We start from the raw sequence: 11704 nt of genomic DNA, 5'->3' as shown, positions 1-11704 counted from the left end.
GCTTAAAAAAAAGTGTTGGAGGGCCCCTTTAAGCAAATAGTTCATCAATACACACGAACGGCAGGCTCAGCAAAGTCTATCCTAGATTTAGTATTTCTGCCCGTGTGCTTTGATAATTATGAATTAGCAGTTGACAAGGGAATATCGGATCACGAGCTAGTATTCGTTCAAATAAAACACCGTAGCTGTGCGTACTAAACTTGAGGAACGCCTCGTTTACGTGCCTAATTTCTTGAAGCAGATGACACTAGCATAATCGATTATTTTTCATATTCATTAGATAATTTCAGCATTGAGACTGACGTTAAAGTAATGTGGGTTAAATTTAAAGAAATCATCTTCCATAGCATTGACAGCTTCATACCTGTTACAAAGAAAAGGGCTGTACATTCTGCAGAAGTCCGCAGAGATGCCCGAAATTTCCTCGAGTGTGGGAGGTCTGGGAACTACGACTGCCGAAGCTTCACAATTCGCAAGGCAGATTTCGTGCGCTCCTGCGGCTAGTGCAAGCAGTTCAAGAAACTGTAGAGCAGTAGGATATCTGATTCAACAGAGCATGGCATGCTTACAGCCGGAATCTCTTGAAAAATTGACTTTTTGCACAATGACATGTCAGGAAATTAACTGTAAACTATGCCACACAAACTTATTACATTTAATTTTCATTTACTGATACCCTCAAGACCAAAGACATCGCAGAGGGGAGTGAGTAAAGAAATAGAAGTAAAAGCAAACAAGAACTGCAGCACACAATAAATAAAGAAAAAGTTCTTCGGCACTATAGACTGTATATACTAGCAGAGGTGTGATATATGGAAATAATGCTATAGCAAATAGCTTTTTTCGTCCTTTCGGCTGTTTATACATATTTCGAAAAGTACATGTGGTGCACGGAGTTCGTTATGATCTTTATCTAGGTTACTGCATTTATAACAAAGATAATTAATTTGGCTCTCTTCCCCTATTTCTCTTGCCGTGGCAAGGTGCTATCCAGAAAGGTGCACGATTGGGTTTGATGGTAGAGCATGGTTTAAGTTTTAATAGAGAGCGCAATAAAAACAAGAGAGCGTTCTATTCTCTGTCTCCTCTGTTCTTATTGCGCTCCCTGTTGAAACTGAACTCATGCTGCCGTCCCCATTATTTCGGGACATGTGCATGTCGCGCTATCTCCTGGCGGCGGCAGGGAGCCCTGCAGTAACTGAATGGGAAGCATGGACACACATAGGCGTGCGCAGGGTTCCCCATCAGGGGGGGGGGCGAAGGTTCATCGCAGTGCCCCCCCACCCTACTATGTCAATGTATGGGGCAGATTTTGCACCCCCCTCTTAGGTGATTAGGGGGGGGGGCGGGCCGCCCCCCCCTGCCCCCCTGTGCGCACGCCTATGTGGACACACACACAAAAATAATATCTCACGAACAAAATATGGTACTGAAAACGACTGTCGGTTTCAGATACTAGGGAACCACTTGAACAATTTAGGCATAATTCTAATAACGTGCCGCAAAGCGCCTACCTTCCCAGGCCATTTGAAGATTGTACCATGCAGCCTGTGAGAGCCGCCTAAATTCAAACCCACTTTGGCTTCTTTCGACTTCGATTACGAAGCTCAAGAAGAGGTTTCAAAAATGACTCACGGTTTTAGATTGGCTGAGAAGCGCTTGTTCAATTGATAGGCTGCTTTATTGTGTAGCTAACGCCATGTAACTTCCTCGGTCGCGTTTGTCGGCCTTATTCTTGTTGTTTCCAAAGTCCACATCTGTTCTTTCATTGTATCAGAGTATGTTGGAACAGCTCGCGGTGCAATCACCTTTTTCTGCTTCAATATCTGCTACGAAACGCCCTTGAGGATTCCCACTGTATTTGTTGAAAAAATATGCATAGTATACCGCTGCCGAATAACTGTTCATCGTACCCAGTATGTCCGGTCACCTGTTACCACAGTGAGACCCTTTACCGTAAGAATTACCGTAGATTAAAGCATACTTGTTAGCGTACCGTGTGCCAACAAAACGTAGATATTTGCTACTTAAAACGCCTTGCTGTCGATTCCATGTTCGGGCAACACGACCTAGATTATTGGCCCGGGCCCCTGTCGGGCCCGATCTGCGGTCGGGCCGGGTATGTGAAATTTTTTCTCGGGTTCGGGCCGGGCCCGGGCCGCACACCAACGTTGCACCGAATATCAACATGATTCCACTCCACACGTGAAGTCAGTCTTGCCTCGAAACTTTCTGCTCACCTTTATCTTTCCTGCTCAAATAAGTGCTTCAGAGTGCTGGTACTACAATCAGCTCGGTTCTCCGCAGCGCCAGATATCCGACTCCGCAGATCCATCAGGGGAACTGGAGAGAGCACCTGCATAAATAAATAAAAGATCTTTCCCTAATTCTTACACCGCGAAAGGTGCCGGACTTTTCGGCGTGCATCGTACTAACGCGCACTCCAACCTTTTTAGTCAATATCCCGGGGGAATGCCGTCAGATTATCAACAAAGTGAGAGAGCTCATAAACATGTTGACTCGTCGTCGAGCCGCAGTTTTCGTTTATAGAGGTCTTAGAATGGTTCTGTATAACGCAATCTAAATCGAAGTAATCAAACTGCGTGACAAATGCTCGATTAGGCGACCTCAAACGCCCGCCGAGTGTCGAAAAAAAGGATCGCGTTTCAACCGCCGTGCACCTCAGTAGTAACCCAGCAAACGCTCTGGCGGTAAACCCTTCTACATCAGACGACATCGCCTCCCCATTTCAGCCCTCAACGCGCCTTTAATTGCGGCTATCATTTTCCGATACGGCAAAATCGTGAAAGAAAAACGAAGGACCTACCTCGCATTCAACTGCCATCTTTCCCGCGCTGACGATTTGCCGAGCCTCTGAGCAAAACAAAAACGTTGCCCGAGCCGTTAACCTAGGGAAAACAGAGCGATTCACAGAAGCACCTAGAAAGTACCTAAAGTTTGAAGAAGAGAGATCCCTAACACTGCAAATTGTACCTTGTTTTCTTTTTTCGCGCATGCGCAGAACGGGGATCAGAGCGCGCGTGAATGTCAGGTGTGGTCGCCATGTTTAAAACACCGCTTTCATAACCATGGCAACTGCGACTGCACAAATGGTGGCAATCGTAAAAGAGCACTCTGAAGGGCCTCAAAGAACTCGTGTGTTTCGTGGATTAATGAAGTCTTATTTAAACGCGCTGTCGTATAATTGCCGGGCGTTTCAGTGAACATTCGGTAATTGTGCTGCGCGGTAATTAAGCGCTGTCGAGATGCTGACCCTGGTATGTCATCTCTGTTAATCCCGTTACTTTGCATGTGCACGACAGTGTAATCCTAAAGCAAGTTCCAGCTATAATGCTACGTGTGCCTCTTGTATTCTATTCCACGCCTCACGGTTCATTTACTGCATCCATCTATCCTCTACATCGCGCCCACACTTGTCACCTATGAAGTTTCGCTGTCATACACTGCACTGATGCTGATAGACTCAGAACTGTTTTGACTTGCCGGTGCTCTAGTGGTCATATTGCCTGACTGCTGACCCAAAGGTCGCAGGATCGCATCCCGGCCGCGGCGGCCGCATTTCGGCGGAGGCGAAATGCTAGAGGCCCCTGTATTTGGATTTAGGTGCACGTTGAAGGACCACGGGTGCGTCCCTCATATTCATATCGTGATTTTGGCACGTAAAACCCCAACAATTATGTTGTGTTTTGACTTGCTGTAACTGTAGAAACGAAGGCGATAAACATGGGCAATTAGCTTCACCAAAGCGCTGGCATGACATCATCGTTTGCGTGCTATTTGCATTCGAATAACTGTTGTGTGCGACTTTCGCTTTCCTAAGGCAGCGCACCTAGTTACCGCCTTTGTTCTTGTTTTTGCAGTCCAAATACTGTGGCTAGTGGCGGTGGCCGCCCTGTGGGGTTTCTCAGCTCCACTCCTGCGTAGAGGAGGCAAAGGCGTGGAGGATATCAAACGCGATGGAGCACTGAGCCAGTGGCTCGCTGAAGTGAAGTTTCTCGCCACCAGGCCGCAGGTAAAAAGGTCTTGATTGCTTACCTGACATTTCAGCTAGAGCACACGTGAAAGAACAGATGTTTGGGGCTCTCATACGTCCTTAGATAAGATTGGCGCTGCTTGAATAGTTTTAATGGTGTGGGAATGTTTACATGGAAGATACATACATGTTGTTGGTTAGCACATTATTATTGTGACATTATCTAGGAATCACAATAACTGGAAAGTTAGTTAGTGAGTAAGTAATGTGTTCCAAATCCCTTTTGACTCAGGGCAGGCATTTTAAGCGTCACAGGAAAGAAGAAGAATTATATGTTATGTATATAGCTTTTTGTTGTTCTGTTCATGCACTGACGGTTGTCATGGTGTCATACACAGCACACAGAAATAGTTTGGTCAAGGTCGAGCCAAGCCGTGTTTGGTTGATTGGCATAACAACTGTGGAAGCACAAACACACACCGGGGAATAACTGTTTGATCAAACATGGGGAAGGTGGACCCATTCTTGTAAAAAAAAATGCAATCCTTAGGCAAGACCACGATGGCTTTTTCATCAACTGGGAAGCTTTCTTTCTGTGAAATTTGTACAAATTGTGTTGTAGCATTGTGCTACAAACAGGTGGCTAATTTTTTTTTCCTTTCATAAATGTCCTCCACCTTTCAGGCTTCCATAGAACTGAATTGACATTCATTAGACTGGGAGTGATTCATCAACATAAAACTCGGCTGCTATGACAGCATCGAGCTAAAACAGGAAATAATGTGATCTTCTCGAGTCTGCGTTGTCATTTGCTGTGCACACGAGATTGCCGTCATCCGCAACCTTCGAAATATGTGCACATTCGCCACCCCTTGCAAAGGCTGCATGGTGTGCAAATTCCCAAGAGCCGAAGCCGCATAGTAGAGTAGTGGTTAGCATGACCAGTGCTTGAATGGACACAGCCACAGCAGCATGAGTTCACGTTTTAAATGCACCGTGCACACAGAAGGCAAAGGACACAGGCATGTTAATAAACAGGCACTGCATGTGCCCAGTGTACCACCCTACACCACTGGTTGAAGCAAACAAACCAGAGGTGTAGTATACAGCATACCACTGTCCTGTGACTCTGTGTACATAGGGCAGAGAGGGCGCTGCATGAACGATAGGGCAAGAGAACTTGCAAACAGTGTCCAAGCATGCGCAGTCAAAGGCCACCTTTCAGCCCATTTTTGGAATTGTGGGTGCCAAGCTCTCTTCGACAGCGCTGAAGTGATTGCTAAAGAAGCAACACGGACACTTGTGTAATTATCGAGGCGATCGTCATAAAACGAAAGGCACAGTTTGCATCAGCGCTCCGTCAGTGGCATTATCTCAGAAGCAAATTGACTGCCTTCACCTACATCGCCCTTTGTAACCTCGGTAAAGCAGCTTGGCATACACTCCTAGCTGTATACAACGGCTCGTGGTGCAACGGATTGTCCCCGCCTTGTCCCCCTGCTCAAACCACGTAAATCTCCTCTGGACTTGGCCTCCTATCGCCCCATCGCGCTTGCCAGCTGTTTTGGAAAGGTGATGGAGAGGATGATACTGACTCGCATAGAGTGGTACCTGGAGCACAACGACATATACCCTGATGCTATGACTTGCTTTCGGCGTGGACGGTCTTCTATAGATAATGTTATTGACCTTGTCATGTCGGTACAGCAACAAAAAAGCCTAAAGAGATTATCTGTGGCAATGTTCTTGGACGTGAAAGGCTCATATGACAATGTATTGCATGAAGCCATTCTGGACGCCTTGGGTAACATTGGATCGGGGGCCGCGTCTATCACTGGATTACAGCTATTTGAAGGACAGAACCTTCTTTGTTCAGACAAAAAGTGGTACAACAACGCAACATTGTACTTGTCGCGGCGTACCTCAAGGTGGAGTCCTGAGCCCCATACTCTTTAACCTTGCGCTCATCAGTCTTGTTGAGGTTCTTCCGCGGTCTGTGCATCTGTCAATATACGCAGACGACATCTGCATCTGGGCATCAGGGGTCACACGTCTACACGTACGAGCCAGGCTTCAGCGAGCGGCTACACTGACGGCAAACTACCTCCAAGGACGGGGACTGGAACTGTCGTCTGAGAAATGCTCACTGGTTGCGTTTATGCGCAAGGTAATGACCCCATACGTCATCAAAATCAATGGGCGCACTACCAGCTATGTGAAGACCCACCGTTTCCTGGGAGTAATCATAGATCGCGACTTGTCCTGGAGCCCCCAGATCGCCTACATGAAAAAGAAACTCGCCATGATCACACACGTCCTAAGGTTTCTTGCGCGAAAATCGTGGGGTGCATCTGTACGAGCGATGCTTCAACTGTATACTGCTCTTTTCCCTCGGCTTCATGCGCTACAGTTTACCTGTACTGGGCAGGACCCAAAGAACAAACGTACGCGTACTCCTGTCGATTCAAGCACAAGCACTGAGCCTTGGGCTTCCGAGATGCGCGTTCTCAGCAGCGACTGTCGTCATCGCTCGTGATTACCCGATCACAACATACATTCGCGTCAATACTTTAAGAATGCACATAAGACATGCCGCCCGGATTCCATCACACCACCTCGCCTCACTTCCAGCTGCTAGGCCACACTCTGCGTTCAGCGGTATTATTGCTTCGCATCGCGCAGTGATTCCCACGAACTTCACGCACGCAGCAAGACCGCCGTTGCCGTTGTGGTGTCTACATCCACTGGAAGCCCTGATAACCATTCCCGGTATACAAAAGAAAAACAGTCGTCATATCTGGCCCTACAACAAGCCACTCTAGTGTTCCTGCATGAAAAACACAGTGGACACCTTCACAGTTACACTGACGGTTCAGTTTCTTCTACAAGCTCAGCAGGGGCAGTGGTTATACGCGAGAAATCCGTCACCATAAAGTTCAAGACGTCGCATTTGACATCATCGACGGCTGCAGAACTCACCGCCATCCGTGCTGCTCTAGAGTTCGTAGTTGAAGAGCCGCCACAGGCGTGGTCAGTCTTCTCCGACTCCAATGCAGCCCTCCAGTGCATTATGTCACCTTATCGTCATGGACCAAATGAACAGTTAGTCGCTGAGATAAGACTGCTTTATCACCGCGCCATTGAGAAGCAGCACAGCATAACCTATCAGTGGATACCGGGCCATTGCGGTATCTACGGAAATGACCGTGCTGATGAAGCCGCCTGATCTGCCCATGATGCTTTCCATTGTGCAGCTATACCGCTGTCAAGAACGGACGCCGCAACAAGGCTTCGTTCACTTGCACGTGAACTGACACTGGCACAGTGGAACTCGACAGAATTACTAACGCCCGTCTTCACAACTTGACCCGAATCTACAGCTCCGTCTTCCATCGAGAATAACTAGAGCTGAGGAGACGCTCCTGTGCCGCCTGTGGCTCGGGGTGGCCTTCACGAAGGCCTACTCATTTCGAATTGGAATGGCCAGCAGCCCGACATGTGATAACTGTAGCTGCGAGGAGACAATCGCCCGTCTTTTCTGTGAGTGTCCTCGCTTCAGTGCACAAAGAGAAGAACTGTCCAAAGTGTTTGATAGACTCGACAATTGTCCACCGTCCGGAGGAAAAGATCTTAGGATACTGGCCGAAACTGTCCTCGGCACGGAAAGCTTTGAAAGCGTTGTTGCGCTTTTTGCGCAATACTAGTCTCATAGACAGACTTTAAGCAGTGTCGTTTATCGTATCTTTTTTTTCTTTTTTTTTCTTCTTCTTCTTCCTCTTATTTTTGTAACGTCTCTTTTCTATTGCCTTTCACTCCCCCTTCCCCTTTCCCCAGCACAGGGTAGCCAGCCCGTCTGAGAACTGGCTAACCTCCCTGTCTTTTCCGTTTTTTCTTCTCCTCCTCCTCCTGACTGCCTACATGACAAGAGCCCCACTCTATTTAACATGGTTAAACATTTTTTTAAATCTTTGTGACCACCAGTTTTAAAACTGCAGATAGTTGCACCTATATATTGTGCCGAGGGTTCCAATAAAACATCAGTTGTCAGTCAGCAGTAACCTCGTGTTTCTTTCTTTCCATACATCTAGTGTTTGCTGCAACTACTCAACAAACAACCAGGTCAGAATGTTTAGTATGTGCACGGTTTATGTTAGTTCCACAATTTCTCGCCATCTCGGCTTTATGCTTTGTGATTGGAGATATGCGCAGGTTGAGCTTGTACAATGAAACTTACATGTCACTGGGCTTGGTGACCTATGGCAACTAAATGCACCCTTGCAGAGCGTATGGTCATGCTAAAGGATAGCACTTGTGTTTATTCCAGAGTGTGGGCCTCCTTGGTTTGCTAAGGTACTGTAAGTGCTTAGACACTCAATAGCAGCTTGAATTAGTGTGACTCATAAAAAGAAAAAGAAAAACATGACACACATGAAGAGACAGGAGAGCACTCAGCTTCCAACTGTCTGTTTCGTGGCCTTCTGTCTGATCAGAAACAATCAGATAGAACGCCGTGAAATACACAGTTGGGAGTGTGTGTGTGTGTGTTTTTTTCTTTATACGTCACAATAATTCATGCTGCTGTTGTGGGACGACAGCTTGCCCAAACAGCAAACTTTGTGTTAAAAGCTCAAAGTAGTATTGTCACTTTTTAAGTAAGATTTGATTGTGTTCCTCTTCATAATACACAAAGATAACGGAAGAATAACACTGGGATATTTGTCAGTTAACAACGAATTTAATGCTTACTGATGGGATCACTGTATCTATGGTCCACTGAAACCCTAAAGTTGCTGGAAACATTTCTGGCAATGATAGAAAGGTGAATATTATGGTTAGGTCCATAGGCGTGTGCCGCGTTCCCTTCGTGGGGGGGGCGAAGGTTTGTGGTGCCCCCCTCCCTATTAATCAATGTATGGGGCAGACTTTGCGCCCTCCTCTTCTTAGGTGACTAGGAAGGGGGGGGGCGACCACCCCCCTGCCCCCCTCTGCGCATGCCTATGGTTAGGTCCTGCTTCTAGTGTCTTTAAGGCCTGTTTCAGACAGTGGAGTGCTTAGTCACTGGTCACACTTTAGTTTGTCTTGTGAGGGGACCATTCTTCTTTTTGTTCTGGAACGTTGTTCTGAGACCTGTGCAATCATTGTAGCTTGCAATCATGAATCCGGGCTTGCACAGTTTGCGCAATATCCAGTCCGCGATGGTGACCACCGCCTAACCTTCGATTGCCTCATTCAGCTTGTTGCTAACGAGTGTAACATGCTTATCATTTTCGATGTCTTTTCAGTACGTGATGCCATTCCTAATAACCAGAGTGGGTCTGCAATTTATGCTCTGGCCCTTGGGTCTGCAGGTCAGTGGTGAGATTTACTGACTTCTTCTACACGTGAAGTTTGTTCTCTCGTCTTGCTTCTGAGAGCTTACTCCGTTTCATGGATCAGGTGCTATGCTGTGGAAACTATGTGCTAAGTTCAGTCAGCAAAATGTGTAAGTCCACGCGAGACTCATTGTTTCAAACGTAGCCTCTGCGATTGGCTTCAGCTACACACTTCCGTAACTGATCCCGGAGGCCACAATACGAAAACAAGAGATCCAGAACAACCTATTGACAACTGTATAAATAACAGGGTTTGTTTAGTTCTAAACACAAAGCACCTTCATTTATTACTCAGTCTAAAAGCAAAAAAAAAAAAAAATCATATCACAGGTGGTACAATCACACAACTATTTCTTGGTGCGAATGTGTCTACCGTAAGAAGCCTCGCTAGCTTCCAAAGCATTGCACCTGATGTATGAAACGGAGTATATCTATCATTCATTCTGGCTTTGAGAAAGTGGATAGCAGATAGGCGGACAAGTTGGTTCAAATTTTTAACAATGCTTTAGCGAGATAACAAACAGGTGGGCAACAATGTTGAGAGTTGGGCCAGTTGGTACACAATTGAAGATGAGAAGCTGTTGTGTGTCTGTTTGTGCTTTCAGCTCACTTTTAATCGTCAATTAGGTTGGCAGGTTGATTGATATATTCTGTCAAGTTACCTCCTTTCATTCACCTTCATCGAGTAGTGCTGCTCGAGCATTAATAAGAACTTTGAGGATGAGTTCAGCACTTCGGGGGTATCTTGGTTGAGCTTGTTGGTATTGGTTCATAACTGAAGGAAACTTTTCACTGCAAAATTGAACGAGGATAAGAACTCATGAAACAACAGGAGAGATGCCCGTCCTGTTGTTTTGTTTTTTTCGTCCTTATTCAATTTGCACGGAAAAGGTTCTGTGGCAATCGATTCGTGAGGCAATGAATTTCGATACTGAGGCCATTCGTGATTACGTAGAAAAGTGGTTCATGACTCCTTTAAGTGCATTGCGTAGCATTCTACCACAGTGATCACCTAAATGGCAATTTCGTCATACATTCCTTTCAGACTTGTCCTTGGCAGTGCCATTAACCAATTCTCTCAACTTCATCTTCGTTACCTTGGCTGGGCGCATTCTGGGTGAAACGACCACCAGCGCTCGTGAGTATCGCTATATGTGTAGAGTGAAGACTGTGACTTTCTACGCTGAAAGTGATGCATAATTGGAACGTGTTCACAGCATTGCCCGGCTGGTTTGACTCTATGTAGTAACAGAGTTTATTAGCTTTCAAAAAAATAAAAAAAGGGATAAAGAAAAATAAAAATAAACAAAAAATAAGAACACAGCTTCTCATATGATCACTGACAGTGAGCAATGTAGGCACTGCGACTGAAGCACATTAGAACGATGCTAGTAACCCTCTACACCGTGACCACCTTCTGTGCACAATCTTTCATAAAATGTGGCTTGTTCATCATGGGTTCCGCAGAGGTCTTCAACGGTTAAATGTTCGAGAGCTGCTGGTCTACACCGATCTCTCTGGTTCGCACACAAAAGCCGAAAGCATCTTGCACTTCCTTACGTCGTGTTCCAACGCATGTTCTCTTTATTTACAGGCACGTACACTGGCATGGCTTTTGTGACCACAGGAGTGACACTATGCGTGGCTGACAAAGCCTGGAACCAGGGTTGACGTCCAACTTTTTTTTTTATGCTAGAGCATCGAGAGAGCAGTCACCGGTGATACCAGCACGTGTCTATCATCCATGTACACCTAGGAAAGTGAGATTGTCGAGGAATTTGTACAGAAATCGTGACATTCCAGGCTCATAGTAGGTCACCTGCTGGTACACCTTGTATTTATTTAAGTGCCAAACAGAAGTATTCAAGTGCTGTAATATTGCATGTAACTTCATCTTGCGTAGCTCGGGTCCTAATGTAGTCAGCAATACGGCGCTGTCTCGTCAACTTGCAGCTATGTGCAAGCTACGCAGATTCTAATTTTCATGCTGGCACACGTCATTTGTTACACATTGCATAGATTCTTCTACACTAGTTCTGGACAGTGCTGCATGAGGTGTTGCAAGAGTCTGTGTTTGAGTGCATTGAAGTGTCAACTTTCTTTCTTCACGCTGCACTGAATTGGTAGTGCAGAAAAACGCGGGTCACATCAACGCCTAAACGTATGCTCCCACGCACCTTCGTGTTAACTACCTACTACATGTAGAAGCGTGCAAAGCTTTTTTGTGATTCTAACTGCCGTAGTTACGTAGTTCATGGAGGATATGAAAGTGAGCTGCAGTTAGATATGGCTAGGTTAAAAAAAATGCAGTGCGTGATGAGCATTTTATGTAAATGAA

At 46.0% G+C, this 11704-nt stretch overlaps 1 protein-coding gene across 1 annotated transcript; it reads left to right on the top strand.

Annotated features, from left to right (window-relative positions):
* Positions 1 to 3266: 3266 nt before the first annotated feature.
* LOC119377993 (transmembrane protein 234 homolog) lies at positions 3267 to 11502 on the top strand. Its single transcript, XM_049411686.1, is given in 6 exon segments — positions 3267 to 3278; positions 3842 to 4033; positions 9277 to 9292; positions 9295 to 9342; positions 10412 to 10504; positions 10961 to 11502. Coding segments are annotated over 6 exon segments (438 nt in total). The 3' UTR covers positions 11038 to 11502.
* Positions 11503 to 11704: the final 202 nt, after the last annotated feature.

This window comes from Rhipicephalus sanguineus, unplaced genomic scaffold (assembly GCF_013339695.2).
Source record: "Rhipicephalus sanguineus isolate Rsan-2018 unplaced genomic scaffold, BIME_Rsan_1.4 Seq6505, whole genome shotgun sequence".
NCBI lineage: Eukaryota > Metazoa > Arthropoda > Arachnida > Ixodida > Ixodidae > Rhipicephalus > Rhipicephalus sanguineus.
The sequence above is the reverse complement of the archived record's forward strand: the minus strand, read 5'-3'. Positions and strand labels throughout refer to the sequence as shown.